The sequence below is a fragment of the Neomonachus schauinslandi genome, chromosome X (assembly GCF_002201575.2).
Source record: "Neomonachus schauinslandi chromosome X, ASM220157v2, whole genome shotgun sequence".
In the NCBI taxonomy this organism is placed as follows: domain Eukaryota; kingdom Metazoa; phylum Chordata; class Mammalia; order Carnivora; family Phocidae; genus Neomonachus; species Neomonachus schauinslandi.
The window spans coordinates 75,100,953-75,120,399 of record NC_058419.1 but is presented as its reverse complement, the minus strand read 5'-3'; the positions used below and the strand labels follow the sequence as shown (position 1 = coordinate 75,120,399).

Here is a 19,447-nt window from a genome sequence, read left to right as displayed (position 1 = left end):
CTTAAATTCCACATATGAGTAAAATCATATGATATTTATCTTTCTCTGGCTGATTTATTTTACTTAACATTACACTCTCTAGCTCTATCCATGTCATTGCAAATGGTGAGATTTCATTCCTTTTTATGGCTGAATGATAATCCATTGTGTATATATACCACATCTTCTTTAACCATTCATCTGTCGATGGACACTTAGTCTGCTTCCATAATGTGGCTACTGTAAATAATTTGCTATAAACATAGAGGTGCATGTATCCCTTTGAATTAGTGATTTTGTATTTTTTTGGGTAAAAATACACAGAAGTATGATTACTGGATCATAGGGTAGTTCTATGTTGAACTTTTTGAGGAACTTCCATATGTTTTCAACAGTGGTTGCATGTTTGCATTACTACCAACAGTGCAAGAAATTTCCTTTTTCTCCATATCCTTGACAACACTTGTTGTTTCTTGTGTTGTTGATTTTAGCCATTCTGACATGTGTGGGGTGATATCTCCTTGTAGTTTTGATTTGCATTTCCCTGATGATGAATTGAGCAGGGAACTTTGTTTACCCTAGCACACATCAATGAATCTTGACAGCACTGAGAGAAACTGAGGCACACTGATTCATGCACGTTGTTGAGTTGGGAAAGTAAAGGAGCAGGGACTAGGACAGCTGATTCCTGAGGGCAAATGCAAGGTCAGTCCTTATGCAACCCTACTAGACTCATCTATTGTTCTAGGGATTCTACTTCCTTTCTCATCCTTTTATAATGTCAGAGTGGGAAAGGACCTTGGAAGCCCAGGAATCCAGTCCTTTGTTATTACAAAAGGGGAAACTCAAGTCCAGAGAGGGGAAGGGACTTCCCAAGGCCACACAGTGGTCACAGAGTGAGTTAATGGCAAAGCTACGACTAGAAGCCAAGTGTCCTGACCACCCCTCTCAAGTATCTATTCCACTTCTCCAAGTTGGCTCATCATCCTTGAGGTATGTGGTGCCCTACATTGTAAAAGATACTCAGACCATACCTACACACAGTTGCCTATGGATAGGAGGAAAAAGAACTATGATCAATCATTTTCAAAGTAAAACTCAAACTTGGGGGACCTGGGTGACTCAGTCGTTAAGTGTCTGCCTTCGGCTCGGGTCATGATCCCAGGGTCCTGGGATCGACCTCCGCACCGGCATCGGGCTTCCTGCTCCTCGGGAAGCCTGCTTCTCCCTCTCCCGCTCCCCCTGCTTGTGTTCCCTCTCACTGTCTCTCTCTCTGTCAAATAAATAAACAAAATCTGTAAAAATACAAAAAAAGAAAATGAGGATTGAGTAAAAGTGGGGAGGAAATATGTTGGGAAAGGGATATAGACACCTACAGAAGAGAACAAATGACGTGTTGAAAGAGTTCAGGCAGTGTTGCCAAGAGAAGTTTCAGGGGGACATGGGATCTTCAGAGCTCTAAGGAATTATTAGGGACAGTAGGGGATTTGTGTGGCCACAGGGAACAGAGCTGAGAGCCATAGGGGAAGTCACAGAGAAAAGGAGTTCAGCTACACACAAGGACTTTCTGAGAGTCAGAGCTGTCTTGAGAGGGAACAGTTTTGATAGGTAGTTAGCGCCCCATTAGCGGAAACTTGCAGTCAGGGGCTGTAAGCCTCTGCCAGGGTGCCGCCCAGGGCCGGGCCCTGCTTGGGGGTGGGGCCGGATGGCCTGGATTTGAAGGGGTAGGGGCTTTGAAAGGGGTGGGAAAAAGAGTAGGCCTGTGTGGGGGGTGGGAGTCCCCCATGGAGCGCCCAGGCCCAGCCTGACCCCCACGTGGCTGGTGTGGCCGGGCTGGGCTGGGCTGGGCTGGGCGGGGCGAGGCCAGCGGCCGGCAAGAAGGCGGGCGCGAGGGCGGGGAGCAGCGCGGAAGCCCAGCCACATAAAGAAGCGGGCGACGCGACAGGGCGGCTCTTTCCTGGGTGGGGTTTGTGAAGTCGTGGCCCGTTAACAGGAAGCCGAGCAGTTGCCCCAACGCTAGAGAGGGACCCAATCCGAACCTCCAGCCCCCAGAGTCCGTGCCGTGTGTACTGTGTGCTCAGTGCTGCCAGACAGCTTCTAGCCGAACTTTATCAACTCTGCCACTTTTGCAGCCACCATGCCTAAGACGGTGAGTACGGGGATGTGCGCTGCCGCCCTGGGGCCTCTAGCTGACTCTGGTAGCCTCTTGCTGATGCCTAGGGGCTTGGCCAGCCATCCGCCCACTCAGAACGCTGCGTCCTCTGCCAAGGCCTGGGTTGGGGACGGGCGAGATTGGAGTCCTGGTCTGGTGAGCCCCTCGGGTGTGAGTGGGTACGGGGCTAGAAGTGCGGACCGGGCGGGACCGGCCTCTTTCTCAGATTCCAGTTAACTGCGTGTGGGATGAGGCAGGAGGGAAGGTTCCTTGGGGGCCCGAAATCTCCTCCTGCTCCTGACAGGCTATGGGGGCAGGGGAGAGGAACACTTCCTCCAGTTCAGGAATTGGCGCCTTTCCGGGGGCAAGGCTGCCTTGGTCCAGGAGGGGCCATGGGAAGGGAGTAGGGAGCTGCAGTGAGCTGATCCTGCACCCCCATTCACCTTTCTCATAGTCTCCCCTGGAGGCTCCAGATGTTTCCCACTAGTAGGGGAGGAAAGAGTTGGTGGAGGAGAGAGTTGTGGAGGGATTCATCAGAGGTTGTTTGCTTCTACCCAGGATCACTAATACTTCACTGGGAGGAGGAGGTGTGCTCTACTTCCTAGGGTAGAAGACTGGTTTCTTTCTCCTCTCCACCGACAGATCCTTGCCCTTGCCTTTGCTTAATGGCTCTCTGTCTCCTCCTATCCCCTCCAGACTGTTCTGTGAGGGCCTCACCTTTCTAGAATGGTGGTAGCTTCTAGGATTTTATCTCCACCCCACTGGCTGTTATGAGAACAGAAGCCTCCTGGGAGTGGGGCCTAGGGAGGCCGGATGCCCAGAAGGGAGGGGCATGGGAGGGGTGTGCCTGAATAATGAGTCCCGCTTGCTTTTGTGCAAGTCATACCAAGAGGCTACTGGGGCCCTTCTCTTGTTCAGGAAGGCCTGGTGACTACTCTGGCTTGAGTCCCTAAGGCCAAGCAGCTTGTGCTTCCAGACCCTTCTCCCTGGAGGACTGTTTGAGCCTTGTAGTGCTGAGATAGTGACTAGTAGCCTTGAGAAGGTCTGAGGGTCCCTGGAGGAGAGAAGTGAGGGGTCTGGTTCATTGGGTGTATGCTGAAGTTGGTTGCCACGTTGCTATATTCCAGCTTTTCTGCCAAGTCATTCTTGCCTTTCCAGAACCCTATTAGAAACACCAAGTTTTCAACAAGTATGTGCTTCTACATTCTCTTTTTTAAATTGGTCATGGTTTTATGACATGGGGTTTTTTCCACACTTGTTCCCCCTCCCCCAACACATATAAAGTCAGAAAGAATCGTTTTGAAAAGAGAAAGAGGGAGAAAAGTTGTCTCTGCCAACACAGAGGATTATAAAGATCCTTCCAGGAGACTCTTTTTGAGTTTATCTCTCTGTGGGTGGTTTTACCTAAATAGATGGGTGGATCTTTGGGAACAGACTTTGCCCCATGATCTCTCTTCACTACTGGCATCTTTCATCCTCAATTCTAAAATATCTCACCTTTAAATGCAACCTGATGGGCCTGGAAATTTTCTCAAAGTTGCCTTAACCATCCCATCTCAGTCAGAAGTGGCAAAGAAGATAGCCTGGTGATCCTTTTCCTAGGCTTGGAGAGAGGCTGGAGAATGAGCTGTTTGAGGTCAGGCCTAGGGTACTGAAGGTACCTGAATATTGAAAGTATTTTTATGCAGATTGACTGAAACTTGAATCAAATTGGAAGGAGAGGGCTGAATTTTGATGGTCTGAAAGCTTTGGAGAATTTTCCATGCTGTTCAGTTCAAGGAATGGTCAACTTTTAGGAGAAACAACTATATCATGCCTATTAAGACCATAGAATCTTGACCTGAAAGGGACCTCTGAGACTGTTTAGTACAACTTTCTTCCTGTCCCCACCCCACTATTTCTCTCTTTTAACTAATGAGGATGTTGGACTTACAGAAAAGAACATACCTAGGAGCATATGGTGATATAACCAAGATTGGGGCCCAGGCTTTTTGATGCTTATCTCAATGACCCTCTATTCTGACTCAGTGATTAGGTTCTTGAATTTGAGTCCTCTCTCCTGCCCAAAGCAAACTGCCCCCTGTTCTTAGGACTTCCTGGTCCTCAGATAAAAGGAAGTAGATAATTTAGACAAAGTAACATTGGCATTTGGTGGTGTCCGGTGCGAGTTGGGTGTTTCACAAGGTGCCCCCTGTTACTTTTCTCATTCCTCATCCCAATGCTGAAGCATCCAGGGGCATACACTAGTTCACTTCATGGCAGCTAGTAATTTTAATGGAGGAAGAAAATTCCCTATTTTCTGCTCCTTCTTCACTAGTTAGGCTGTTAGGCTATTTCTGGATTATGAAAGATAGAAAAGGGTAGTGGAAAAATAAAATCCGTTCATTCATATGAACTATGTCTACAGTCTGTCCAGAGTTGGTTTCACTTTTACAGCCGATTGTCTCCTTTAGTCATCCCAAACTCCATTAAATCTGTTAAAACATGCTTCTCTGCACCCTCTCCCTGCCAATTCTTGGATTCTGCTTCTAGTTGCCAGTTTCCTAAGTCTGCCAGAATGAAGAAGCTTATTTACTGACATCTACATTTTCTGCTAAGACAGTTGTTAAAAAAAAAAAAAAAAAAGCTTTCCCCCTCCCTGCCCTCTTTACATTTTTTTAGGTCACAAAGTCTTTGGGACGTTTTGATTCCCTAAAAAGCGATTGTTTTGAATTTCAAGGTTTTCGTGAGTTTTAGGCTTGTTAGAGTTGAAAAGGCTCTTCACAACTGTCAAGTCTAACGCTTCTCATTGTATAGATGGGGAAACTGAGACCCACAGATAAGGAGGGGCTGACCTAAAATGATATAGCATGTCAGTAGCAAAGCCAGGACTTGAATTTAAGTCTTAGAGTATCAGTCTTGGTAAGATATTTTCAATTTGCTGGATTTTTAGCCCTAGCTCAATAGGTCAGGGAAAGGTGATCAAATGATTGCTGATGGGACCATCCATGTGAGCAGATGTAGAGTCCACCTCCTTGAAGTATTTGAAGGCTCTGGATCTGCATTCAGCTAAACTTTAACAGGGACTGTGTGGACTGTTTATTCTCCTGCCATTCCTAGCATTGCTTGAGCCACTCGAGTGGCACTAAAATGGTACTTTGTGAAAAGAAGGCAAAATCTCAGTCTTTTAACTCTTGAACCAACCCTGCCTACAGACTTCAGGGCGGGGCAAGGGATTGGGAATGGAGGTTATATGTGAGAGAGGGTGACTCTGGATCCTGCATCTCTCCACCTCTTTATTTCTCCAGTTCATTTGGCTCTTTGTGAAAGTATAGATGATAGAGCAGGAACCATCTTGGGGATTTCCTTTAGGCTGGTCCTTGAATAGCCCTCTGGGCAGAGAGGGGCTGATGGGGCACTGGGACACTTGAAGGCACCAACTATCTATACTTAGTCTCGTAGAGGGGAAAGTTGCTCTGTGAGTGGGAGACAGAGGTGGTATTGACCACTAGTCTGCTAACTTTCCATTCTTCTCTAGCTGCCTGTAACAATAGCTTTGTTTTAAGGGTGTTATTTTTACTTTTTTCTCTTCCTCCTCTCAGGAGACTGCTTTCCTGGATGGTGAAGTGATATTTAGAGGTCATCTGGTCTATCTCCCTGACTCCAAATCCAACTCTATTGCGATGAGATGAGATGACAGCTACATTTATTCTGAACTCTGTTCTACTAGTGTTGCTCGGCAACAGTCTGTCTAGGTTCCTTTGTATCTTTCTGGGAGTCCCCCTCACTGGAATTTCCAGACTCAAGGTCCCCAGAGGGGAGAATATCTGGCTCCCAGCACTACCAGTGTTGGGCCTTTAATGGCTAGAGTTGATGAAAATTGGCATTATTACAAGTTGGGAACAGTGTGTTTCTGATTTTTCAAAGATAGAACTGAGTTTATCATGTACATCTTTCCCAGTCTTTTCTCCCTGCTACCACATCCCACTCTTCTGCCCTAAAACAAAACAAAACAAAAACCAAAGTACAAAGGTGGTCTCCTTTAGGCCAGTCTAGTGGTCAAGTGGAGAGGTGGTCTTGTCATGATTGGCTGGCTTTGCTGTTCATTCCTCCCATTTCATGCCTGATAGAGCTGAAAAACTTTTCAATTCCAAGTTCTGATTTGTGGTATAGGAGCAGTCACTTGAAGGGTAGCTCAGGACTCCATTGATTTGGAAAGTGGCAAGTAACACTGACCTGAGAATTTTTCTTCTCTTTCCATGTAAGAAGAACATCTTCCTTGTCCTCAATAAAGTGATCCAAATGAAGTAAATATTTAGGCAAGTCCTTTCTTTAGGCTCTCAGTCTCTCCAGTTTGTCATGAGGGTACTATAAAAGTAATAAGTACACTCTAGGGACCTTTCCAACTGATGTCCTTGAAAGCCTTGATGATACAGCTTCAAGCCTCCCATTTCTATGTTTTTTCCTTCAGACATTTTTTCCTCAAAATTTGAGTGCCTTCTATGTACCAGACAGTGTGCTAGGCTTTGCTGGGAATACATAGTTCATCAGCACTTACCAGAATGTACCTTCTTTGTCCCCTTATACCTCTGAAGTACTGTTTTTTCCTGGGTACTGAGTTTGGAATGGAATTTCTAGCTTGGGAGTTGGTTTGTTTCATTAGTAGCTCTAACAGAAACACTGGCATGAGTGTTCTTGGCTGTTTCTTCTTAAGTCTATAGAGGGGAAAGGGCTATGTCTTTCCTTACTGAGGAATAAGAAAGAAATCAATGACACTGTATTGTGAAGGTTGACTGAAGAGCCTCAGACAAACACTGAAAACTGAATGGGTTTCCCTCCCTTTCTTTTCACTGGCTGCCAGTAGCATATACCTCCTGTAGTTCTACTGAAATGCTAGGAAGCTGCTAGTTATGTTTCAAATGTACTTTTAACCTTGTGAGTGGTAGTTAGACTTTGAGGAGCTGGTGGGCATAAACCAACTTCCCAAGATACCTACCACCAGTGAGCTGAGGTACAACATTTCAAATGCATCTCCACTTAAGATGACTTCAGCCTTAAGCTTCACTTGAGCTGATTGTTCTGGATGGTCTAGGTTTCTCACATGGGTGTTTTGAACCACAGAGCAAATGACCTGGCCTTAAACTTTTAGTTCTACCTTTATGTATTAGATGGTGACAGCAAAGGCCAGAAAAGGGAAGTGATATGAGTGAATGGTGATAAGGTTGGGACTAAAACCCAAATTGGCTGGCCCTCAGTGTAGGGGAGGGAATATTTTTTTAAGACTTTTTCATTTATTTTAGAACACGATTTGAGCCGAAATCAAGAGTCAGATGCCCACCTGACTGAGCCACCCAGGCACCCTTAGGGTAGGAACTTTTAAGGTTTGCCTTTTAAATGGCACTTGGTGCAGGGTGCTCAGTGTTTTCCTACCTCTGTGCTGGGGGTGACTTAACCATAGTGTTATTATGGTCATGGGAAGAGCAAGTCCTTCTGAGTGTGTAGAGCTGACTTCAGAGGTTATATGGTTATGGTTTAGGCTCTGACAGTGCCTTTGGGACTTTTTGTAGCACTTCCCAGGAAGGTAAATGTTTTTTGCTTTGTTTGCAAAGAGTGGTAGAAAACAGATGTGTGTGTTGAAGGGAGGTAAAGAGAGGAGACTAGCCACGTATTCCTGCTTGAGACTGGGCCTCAACTGTCCTAAAAGTTTTTATGGAGTGGAGTTATTTCTTTTATGTATTCATAGCTAGAGGAGTCAGTCAGCTTGTTCAGGATCACATAAAGTTGGAAAGGAGAACTTGGCTTTCCCAATTACTGAGTTAGTGGTCTCTTACTAACTTACCTGTCTTGGAAGAATGACTCTGTTCACCAAGGGGACACAGACTTCCAGAGAATTGACTCTATGGTGATTACATTAACAATATGGCTGCAGTGGAGTTCCCCTAAATAGCTTCTGCTGTAGCAGGTTTCAGTCAGTGGGTGACTCAGTTTTTCTGGGGCCCCAGAATGACTGTTTCTCTTCCTGCTCGCTCCTCACCCAAATTATTGCTTTCTCTTTGCCTTCTTAAATTTTGAGTTCTGACCTCTCTGTATCTGACTCAATGCTCCAGCTTGACCTGTTCCTTTAATTAGGAGAACATTATGGTACTTCCATTAGTACCTTGGTGGAAGTATTTTCTTCTGTAGCAGCCATTTGGATTCAGACTGGAGTCTCCCAGACTCAACCCTCACTACTCACCTCTAGGTGTTGTAGGCCAAGCCTAGGGCAGGTAGAGAGCCCGCCCCCCCAAAAAAAGACCTTTCAGGACTTCATAGAAAGGTAGCATAGAGTAGTGGGGAAAGCACAGACTCTGGAACCAGACTGCTTGGACTCAAATCCCAGCTCTGTGACCAATTAGTTATGTAGCCTTGGGCAAGTTACTTAACTTGTGTGGCTCATTTTCTTTAACTGTAAAGTGAAGATAATAGTAGTACCTATTTCATAGGGTTGTTCTGAGGATTAAATGAGGCAGTTTATGTAAAGTCCCAGGGTCCTGGGATCAAGCCCTGAGTTGAGCTCCCTGATCAGTGGGGTGTCTGCTTCTCCCTCTCTCTCCTCCCGCTCATGCTTGTGCTCTCTCTCTCTCTCAAATAAATAAATAAAATCTTAAAAAAAAAGAAAGTGAGTTTGTCTGATATGAGGGAAGCATTGAGGTGTTTCAAGGAGAGCCACAGAGTACATGTAAGCATAGACCAAGTTACTCCTTGGAAGGTCAGTTAGAGCCAATAATTCTGAAGGGGTTTGTTGGGGAAGACTGCACCTTGGGTTTTCTATAATTGGGTGAATTAACTGAAATAAATTTTATTGTCTTCGTTGCCCATGTAGATATTTTGTGTGGCAGAGTATCAGTCAGGGCCTAATGAGAGAGAAAAGTTGAGATGTGGGCATTTGGTCTCACAAAACAAAGTATAATCTCAAGAAATCCTTTCCTAGACATGTATTTGGGAGGTGACAGGGGTCAGGGCCTAGAAGGGGGAACAATGCATACCTATCAGGCTTGGTCAGCATTTCCTTCCCTCTCTTTAGTACTGAACTCCCTTAAATACCTGGGAAGGGGGGTGCCTGGGTGGCACAGTCAGTTGAGTTTCCGACTCTTGTTTTGGCTCAGGTTGTGATCTCAGGTTCGTGAGATGGAGCCCCGCGTGGGGATCCATGCTCAGTGCAGAGTCTGCTTGAGATTCTTTCTCCCTCTGCCCCTCCCACTTGTGCTCTCTCTCTCTAAAATAAATAAATAAATCTTAAAAAAAAATACCTGGGAAGGATCAAGGCTTTATTTTTCTCCAGTGTAGTGTGTTTGGATAAGGTCCCTCCCTGATTTTGCTGTCTTGGTCTAATCTGCCCCCTACCACTCCCTACCACATCCCCCAACCCCCTGTCCTTTTTTAGAAATCTCAGCCTAAAGATTAGATGAAGTACACCAAGATGTTCTTATCTGTTGTAATCTTCGACTGAGGTTGACTAATCTGTGGTATGGAGTTATAGGACGGGGGTCAAGGTAATAATGTCATCTATTTGAGTGTCATAAGTTAAGTTGTACAAAACTTTGCTATCTTCAAGTTTTTTTTTTTAAATATTTTATTTATTTATTTATTTTGGGGGGGGATCGAGCAGGGGGAGAGGCTGAGGGAGAGGGAGAGAGAGAATCTCAAGCAGACTCCACACTGACCATGGAGCCCACTGGGGAGCTCAGTCTCATGACCCTAAGATCATGACCTGAGCTGAAATCAAGAGTTAGACGCTGAACCAACTGAGCCAACCAGGCACCCCACTATCTTCAAGGGTTTTAAGTGAGCAAAACTCCCCTTCAAACATCCTTGCAGATATGCCTGGGAGATTAATAACTCAGAAATCCCCTTGCTGAGAACAAAAGTCACTTAAACTCTTTGCCTTTGAAATTTTCTTTTCTCTAATATGAAACTATCAACAATATGTAACCGGAGTAGATCAGAGCCCTCTTCCCCAGGTTTCTTACTCCTCTTGGCACCTGGGCCATGGTGGATCTAGAATATGCTTAGTGAGAACATCTGGCATTTTGCTTCAAAGTTACACTATACCTCTCTGCTGGTACTTGAAAAGCTGCTCCAGCAGAGCCTGAGGGTGGGCCTGGGGAAAATCTCTTGTGGTTGTCTTTCTCTCTGCCATAGCCTGGGCATTTTCCTAAGGTTGGGAGTTTGCCTCCTGGCCTTAGGCCAGTTGCCAGAGGAAACCAATGACTAAACGCTTCCTCTCTGCGACGTCAGCTTTTGGAACCTTTCCTGATGATTCCCTACCAGTCAAGTATGCCTTATTTGGCTATTTTCTCCCCCCTCAAATGCCCTTTACCACCTCAACTAATCCCCTGTTCTTTTTTGGTACAGGGAATGCCTTTCTCAAGTTTATATAATGCCACCTGCAAACTTTTCTCTTTTTTCCTAGTGTAGGTCTTGCTCAGAGCAGGTGGTTGAGGCTCTTTGTTGGAGGTGGGGTAGAGGTGGGAGAGAAGAGAGAAAGATGGGAGAGCTCTGGAATGACTGTGATTTCTCCACCCCGCTTTCATTTCTCCCCATTCTTTTTTATCTCTCCTGGCTCTCTTGACACAGTCTGGTCACCTCTGTCTAGCTTCTTACGTAGCTCTCTGACAGCCTAGGGGTAGTCTTGCTTAACCTAAAAAGGCTCAGAGTGTGAGGTAGGGCAGGGTCATCCTGAGCCTCTCAGCATCTTAAACTATTCCTTTAGATTAGGTAAAGCTTTCCAGTTTGTGTGTGCCTTTTGTATGCCTAAGCTTCTCACTTGGCTTTCCTGAGTGGAATGGGTCCAATATCCCTCTGCCTCCCATCCTCAGTCCTGAGCTAGGTTAAAAGAGCTGAGCTTTTTGACATTTAAATCCTGACACACTTGTCTGGATTTTTTTTTTTTTTAATGCTTTTTAGTAGAAATGGTGCAATGAAAAGAATAATGTACTTAATCAGGATATCTGTTTCTTAGTCTCTGCCTGTGTGATCTTGAACAAGTCATTTCTATGGGCTGTAGTTTTAATATCTATTATAATGAGAACATTGGCTTTTCCTGAAATTCTTATTATTTGTGCCAAGTCTTTAAGAAGATAGGAAGGCTTCTTGGAAAGAGTGTAACAAAACAGAGAGCAGTGACTATTTAGAGAAGTTGCCTTCTCTTTACAATGACACTGGGAACATTATTTTTCCCCCCAGTTATCCATGTGTAAGTAACCCTCTTTATTTCCGTGAGCTTAGAGGTCTTGGATCCACCTACCAGAGAGCTCACTGTGGGCATCCTGGCTTGGAGAGACAACTGTTAACTAAATACCTTGGGTGGGGTCTTGGAGTCCAGCCTGCAAACTACAATTGCTGGCTATTTTGGGTCATTGGTGACTCCAGGAAGAATAGAAGACCCTGGAATTGGCCATTGTTCCAGCAGGGAAGGGGGAGACTAAGAAACAAACCAAAACTGAATGCAAATGAGATTTGACTTCCTTTACCCCCTTCCTCTACAACATCCCTCTTCTTAGGGCTATGAAATTGCTTTTGGCCAAGTCTTAAATTGCTAAGGTCCCCTTCCTTTTCCTCTGTCTGAGTCACTGATATCTATGTTGCCCTTGCATGGGGAGAGATAGGTGATTTGGGCTTGGGAGGAATTTCTAGTGAGGGAGATTGCCACATGCCTAGTGTTAAGCCTTCAACTGATCCTGTATTTTGTGAATATGGCTTTCTTTGGGGTTAGACCTGTAGATCAAAGGAGAGTGATTTCTGAATTTCCCGTCAAAGTCTAATGGGCTGATGGGGCATAAGCAAGTTCCTAGAAATGAAGTGCTCTTGGCTGCATCTGTTTTCACCCATCTTCTTCTTCCTCTTTACTGACATTTTATGTAGTTATTACTCATGAATCAAGGATCTCAGGCTGTAGTTCAGCCACCTAGGAGTTGGCCATGAATTTGATCTTCGCCTACCCTGAGCTCCCTGGAGGGAGGGCATGATGGAAGTATTCTTGGTATTTGTCTTCCTTTGTTTGGTAACAAGTTCCTAGGACAATTTAACCAAAGAAGGCTTAGTTGGGTAGAGCTGGGCAGTGCTTTTGGGTGGAAGATTCTTCCCCAACATTGGGCTGAAATCGCCTCCAGGCTGTGTAGGAACTTGCTGCTGGGTACACCACCTTGCTGTCAGCCTTTCCTTTCTAGAGGCCTCTCAGGTGGTAGATTAGAATGACTGTTCATGAGGGAGAGTAAGCAAGCAGGTGGATGAGTGAGAAGGGGAGAAGGAAAGAGGAGTCAAATGGAAGAAGAGTAGTTTTTTTTCTATTTCCCCTTTTTATAAAACCCACCATGGCATATGACAGAGTTTAGTAAATGGAGAAATTTTCTATAAATCCACCATTTTAACATAACAATTATTATTTATTTATATTTCTTGTCATAGCTCATATATGTATTATAATTTTCCATGGTGCAGTCATAGTATATATAAAAAAAGTACTACTACTTTATCCTTACTTAATATATCACTAAAAACTTAGGTAAATGCTGCTTAGTTTTTAAAAATGAACACTTTAATGGTTTTATAAAATTCCATCCAATGGCTGTGCCATAATTTACCATTACTTTTAGGAGTCATTTAGATTACTCCCAGCATTTGCCAGTATTTATAACACTGCAGTGAATGTGAGGAAGAGAAAATCTAAACCCCTTAGCATGGTATATATAGAGAGTCATTTGATACCTGGCTCCATCCTAGCCTACTTTCTGGACTTACTTCCCTACATGTATGCTGTATTGTGGCTTTGTGGGAACAAGGTTTTCCAAGTAAGCCATACCTTTGATATATTTCAGCTCTAGCATATGTCTTTTCTTTCAGTTTGAAATGTCAAGTGTGTCTTCTTCACCGCCTCCACTCCATGTCACCTCCACTGGAAGCTTTTTTTAATATTCCTATAGTATTAGTTGCACCATCCTCTGTGTGCTGACTGTACTTCCTTTATAAGAACTTCTGTTATGATATGTACTATGTGGTGTTGCAACTATCTGGGTTCCCAGACTTTCTCCTTCAGTAAACTCATGGACTTGAAAGTTTCTAACTACCCTGCCTCAAGAAGGGACTCTTGTCCAGGTGGAGGTGGTTAGGGATGGGCAGGTCTTTGAAGAATGTATAGTCAGTGACAGACATAGAGAGAGAGAAGCAGTGGTAATGTATGCAAGGGATCCAAGGATGTTGAATTAGAACCTGGTAGGGTATACTAGACACTAGTAATAGAAAAAATGCACCTTGGAGAAGGGAAAGATGATTAGCACCTATAGGGCAGATAGGCGCCTGAGAATCTTGTTGGCCTTGACCCACCAGTGCAAACTTCTGAAATCATTCCAGATCTCAGTTTCCTATCTGCAATATGGAAAGAGTAATAGCACCTACTTCTTAGGGTTATGGCAAAGATTCAGGCACTAATGCATCTGAAAGTATTTTGTGAGGTGTGGGGTACAGGGAGGGAAGGTAGGTCCAGGATATCCCAGAATTTTTCTAGTTGTCCTCTTAAAGTTCTTTCCTATGTGTGTTTCCTATAAAGCCTCTGAGCCCAGAATGCCAGATGCTATGGTTTTCCTGAGCAAGCTCTACAGCTTGGTGCTTTAGTGGAAGGTATGCGGGGAAGTCCCATCTCCCCACTCACCTAAGCAGCGTGGCTCCAACTGGCCCCAGTGCAGCCCTACTCAAGAATAGCCCCACATGGCTGGAAAGGGAGGTGCCACCTTCTCTCCAGCTCTTTAGCATCAAATGAATGGTACTACAGTAGAATGTTTCCTATCCCTTCAGCTGGAGGTGGAAGTATTTATAGAAGCTGCAGTGAAGCTGGGTACCTTTCAGGCCTTCTGGCCCCAAAGCTGCCATGGATAGAAGGAAGGGTCTCTGTGTCTGTCACTGACCAAATGTTATTCAAAGACTTGCCCGTCCCACCTGTCTTGGGCAAATAGCTCATGGGCAACCATCCAAGCCAGATGCAAGGTCTTTGGATGCTTTTTTGTTTTCTCCAAATACTACTACAGCTTCTTGCTGCTGTTGTGGCCATTTGAAAACCCCTAAGTTACCCCAGGATTTTGTTTTATAAAGGAACCAAATTGTATGAATCTATGGAAGATCCATTAATTATAAAATACAACAAGGGGAAGGGACTTGCTCAAGGTCCCGTAGTGAGTCAGGGGCAGAATCAGGTCTAAAAGCCAGGACTCTCAGGAGTGTGTTCTTTCCATTCTATCAGCCTCTGCCAGTAAGAATGTGAACTTCATGAGAACAGGGAGAGTTCCCCACTACTCACTCTCTCCCCAGTACCTAGTACAGTGCCTGGCACAGAGGAGGCACTCCACAGATAGACGTTGAAGAGATACATTAATAGCTACTATTGTCAAGTTGAATTGTCTTTCACAGATTGTTTGGCTAAGTCTACTAGAAAGCCAAACAACAATTCTAGTGGCCCACTGGAAATGAGCTAATGTAGACCCAGCTGGGCCTTGGCAGAATGGAGCTGAGTGGTGCCAAGGAATGGGGAGGAGTTGTCCCTCTTGTGTACCTTAGAGAACCTGTTTACATGTGAGTGGTCAGCTAGTTCCCAATATCCACTCATCTTTTTGTGTCTTGACACAATATTGGTAGCATTCACAAGGGAGAATATTTGAATCCAAGTTTTTAGTGGATTCTAACAGGCAGCCATGCAAGCATTTCTATCTGCCTTTGTGAAGCAACCCACACTTTGGCCATAGAGTACATATTTGAAACATTACCCAATTTTTAAATTTAAATTTTTTTAATGTGTGCTGCTCACTGTAGCATAGGCAGCAGGCAGGGCTGCATTGTCTAATCTAATCCTGAGAGGTATGTGCTCCTGAGGTTTAGGGATTGAGTTGACTCCTATGCTCGGGGATGGGCAGGACCAGGCACAGATCAGGGAGGACAGCAGGGAAGTTCTATAGATCATCATTTTGGGGCACTCAGCATCTGTGTTTTGCTGTTGCCGCTGTTGCCACCGCCACTGCCACCACCATTATCCAGGCTGCTTTAGGGCCCAGGGCTGCATATCTTCATGTATTTGGGCATATTTTAATCAGGGTAGGCTAATTTGGGGAGAAATAGAAGGTACTCTTTTTCCTACCTATTCCCAGGAGTAGGGCGTGGCTAGCATTTGGTAGGTTTAGGTTGAAGCCTACTAGATAAAGTTGGGTGCTCCAAAATAGGTAAGTGCCTCTGAACGTCATCTTGTCTTTAAATGATTTCTCCATCTGTTCTTAAAGTGCTGAGCTAGACACCATATAAGGTATATTAACAGTCTGTGCTGTTTGGTAGGACATACTTAAAGAAAGACTATTTCTTTTACAATTTATGATTTTTTTCATTATGAAACTAAAACATATTTGCTGTAAGAAATGAAATAGTACTGAAAAATATAAAATTCCCTGGCTTGTGCCCCTGACTATTCTTAAGAGATAATGGCCATTTACCAGATATATGAACTTAGAATCCTTTGTAAATGCATTTACACACCTATAATTTTAAATACATGCATAACACAAATCCATACTATTCTGCAACTTTTTTTTTTTTTTTACTTATTTCATGGTGGCCATCTTCTCATGTCAAATCATATTTTAATGTCTGTATGGCCTCATTAATAAACAAGTTATCAAATGGGTGGAACACAAAACCTACACAAATGAAAAGGGCCCATATTCTTTGTTTAGTGGAAAATGAAGAGGGCATTGTAAATGTTTACCTGCCAGAGAGAGAAAGACTTCCTAGAGGAGGTGGGAGTTGTGGACCCTTCTGTTAGCATGAAGGATAAGATGAGGAAAATTATTTCCCTTTCCAAGTCCCACATCTAGAGATTGCTGTGATTTCATCTGTGTCTAAATGATCTTAGTGGAATGCTTGGCAGTAGGTAAACCACTTTCCTCTGCTTTACATGGACCCTTCTCTTTCCTGCGGTTTTGCCAATTTGGGGTAGCTTGAATCCAAACAGTACCTGACTGAGAACCCTATTTCCCTGAAGACCTCTGGCTGCCATAGCTGTTTGAGGTTAGGGAAAGAAGCTGTGTGTGTGTGTGTGTGTGTGTGTGTGCGTGCGTGCGTGTGTGTGTGTGTATGTGTAGTGGGGGGTGGATACTGGTGGTGGTCACATGCCTTTCCAGTTTTCCCCAGAGAAGAGCATTGAAGCTGGATTAAAATTCTCCCCACTACTCATAGGTATCAGGGATCTTGTTCAGGTGGCAGGAAAGTGGAATTTTGCAGAGTATTCAGTTGTAATTAAGCCATCCAGTTGAAGAGGAAGATAGTGATTTGTGAATCCCCCCAAAAATATACAATATATTTTGAAAACAAATTTAGCCCAGTGGCTGCTCCTGGTCTTAGAAGCTTGCTAGCTTAAAGATATTGATCATGGGGCGCCTGGGTGGCTCAGATGGTTAAGCGTCTGCCTTCGGCTCAGGTCATGATCCCAGGGTCCTGGGATCGGGTCCCGCATCGGGCTCTCTGCTCCTTGGGAGCCTGCTTCTCCCTCTGCCTCTCTCTCTCTCTCTGTCTCTCATGAATGAATAAATAAAATCTTAAAAAAAAAAAAAGATATTGATCATGTTGAAAGGAGCCAGTCCCAGTGAGGACAAGCAGAATTACCAGAAATGCAGGATCTCTTCTGCCCACTCATGGCATGCCCCTCCCTTCTCTTGTCTCTTAGTTCCCAGACTTTGACAGTGGATGGAACAGAGTTTCTGCTTGCCCAACCTTTAATCCTGGAGCCTCTGACACCAGAGGTTGACCTTGATTGGGCCAGGCCTACAGGCCAAAGCAGGCATTATTGCCTTCTTCTTTAGACAAAGAGGAAGCTGCCTGCAGATTCTGAGTGTTTGGAGCTTTCTGAATCTTACGGGGCAAGGAGAGCAAGGCTCTGAGGTTAGACTCCAAAAAGGGAAAGAGGATGACACTTTGGGATACTTTAGTCTTTGGGCTACTTGGATTGAAAGTATCTCCAGGCACTTATTGTAGGCCAAGCTTGCAGGAGGATCTGTGTTTTAACATATTGGCTGTGTGACCTCGGGGAAGTCCCTTAACCTCCCTGAGCCACCCATTCTTCATTGGTACAGTGGAGATGATAATGATAGCCTCAGAGTTGGTGGGAAACTTGAATAAGATAACACTGGAAAACCCTCAAATGTTAGTTCTGTAGAAAATCAGCATACAGGATTCAGGTCCTCAGAAATGCGTAAGTCATGTTTTAACAGCCTCTGTTGACAAAGGCAGTAGAGTGTGCCAGTGGATGAAAGCCTTTCATCTCATCATTAAGAATGGTTATCCTTAAAAGAGTAAGCCTCAGTTACTAGGAAGAGTTTACTTCTGTGGAACAACTCATTTATAGACCATTTGGGACCAGTGATGCATTGCCATATAATCAGCTCTCAACTATCCATAACAACACTTTCTTCTTCCAGTTACCTGTACTGACTTTCCTAAGCCATGTAAGCCCAGGGAATGCAAACTCTCTTGGCTCTTCTGACAGTCCAAACAAGGATAATTAGTTAGGGTAATATTTTCCAAACAACTTCCCAGACAAAAAGTGGTTAGAGTGCTACTGCTGAGTTATCCAAAAGGTATTACTCTTATGCTGATGTGGATAACCGACCTTAACCATAAGGAAAACAGTGAACTTTGGCTTCTGGAACAAGGAAATAAATAGGCTTCTACTTTCCTGGCCATTTGTGCCCTCAGTACCATCCTTCCAGGCTGTGAACTCAGATAGGGTGACAAATTTATGAGACTGGGATTGAGAAGGAGGCAACCCTTCAAAGAGTGGAGATAGAAAAGACCATGTATGAGATTGTCCTACATAGATGTTATTCCAGGGAGGGTTTGAACAGTTCTCCTTTCCCCACTCTATTGGGTTTCAGCCTTTGTCAGGAAGAGCCAAGACTGAAGAAATCTTGAAAAAGCTCTTAGAGACCCCTCTAGGTAAGTTCCTCTGGAGCCTCTAGCTGTTGAGCAGCCCAGAGAAAGGAATATTCGGGTTAGGAAGCTGGGAGGGAGTTATAAGTTTAGAGGATAGCTGCCTGTTTTGCAAGTAGTTCCCTGTTTAAAACAACTTTGACAGACGTGAATTGAAGGAATCCCTTTACAGGTTTGCTAACATTGCCCTGCAATTATTTTCCAGTGTTTCTAGCTTCCTTATCCCTTGCTTGGACAAAAAAAAAAAAAAAAAAAAAAAAAAAGAACAAAAAGTTCTCCAACACAAATATTGATAATTCTCTATGTTTGTGATATGCATCATAGCTGTCAAAGCCCTTTTTACCACAATTATTATGTCATTTGATATTCATTAGCTCTCTCCAATTGGCAGGTTAGGAATTATTATCCCCACATTTTCATATGGGAAAACTGGCTCAAAGAGGTTAAGGGACTCTGCAAAAATTACTCAGCTAATGAATAAGGGAGACAGGACTTGAGTGGGAAACAGAAGACTTTAGTTTTAGACTCTGTATAAGGTGGAGTGTGGGAAGGGGAGATAAATGTTGTTTCACAAAGGCCTGGACTTAAGCTCTAGTCATGGTTAGGCCAGAGTTCTAAGGCTAGAAAGGAAGTTTCAAGTTTAAACATGAGGTCCTTCCCCTGTACCAATAGTTGCTCAACCTCCCTTTAGTTTCTCCTTCTAATATATCATGAGTCAAGAATAAAGTTTAGAGAGAATTCTAGTAATTGGGATTGGTGTGTGCATGTTCACCTGTCAGTTGTTTATGTTCTGCCTGTTTGGAGGCTGGCCTCACTCTTGTTTTGCAGCTGGTATCCTGTGTCACCCTTCTTGCTAATGTCAGACCACTGCCTTCAAGTCTAGTTGAGCTTTCCACCTGGTTGAGCCAATAACTTCCTTGGTTTTGTCTTACTTCTGAACACATAGGTGTTACTTGTTAGGAAATGAGAATTGTTTGGGGACTGCTTTGACCTAGCTAATGTAGGGTCTTGTTTGTACCTTGGGGTCATGAGCGTTGGTCCAACTTGTTGTTGAATGGAGGAGGTACTGGGAAATTGTGAAAAGAGCACTCTTCTGGAGTTGAAGAGCTGGAGTTTTGTCTGGGCTCTGCTGCTAGCTTCCCAGGGCAATCTTGCCCTTTTGGGGCCATAGTCTGTTCTACAAGGAGTTGGTTTGCCTAATCTCTGAGGGCCATTCCTGTTCTGAAAGTCTGTGATTTACTCAGAAATGTTATATTCCCCTGACAGTGGACATGGGTCTGCCCCACCTTGGGTAGGGAGATGGTGGCCACATCTCAGAAATGTTCTCATTGTATTGGGAAC

General features: G+C 44.2%; 1 protein-coding gene across 1 annotated transcript in view; it reads left to right on the top strand.

The window, feature by feature from the left end:
• The first annotated feature begins 1,911 nt into the window (after positions 1-1,911).
• Positions 1,912-19,447, top strand: part of MSN (moesin) — a 63,827-nt gene continuing 46,291 nt past the window's right edge. Inside the window, exon 1 of the mRNA XM_021680558.2 lies at positions 1,912-2,128. Within this exon, the coding sequence (XP_021536233.1) occupies positions 2,117-2,128 (12 nt within the window). The 5' untranslated portion in view covers positions 1,912-2,116. The remainder of the gene's footprint in view (positions 2,129-19,447) is intronic.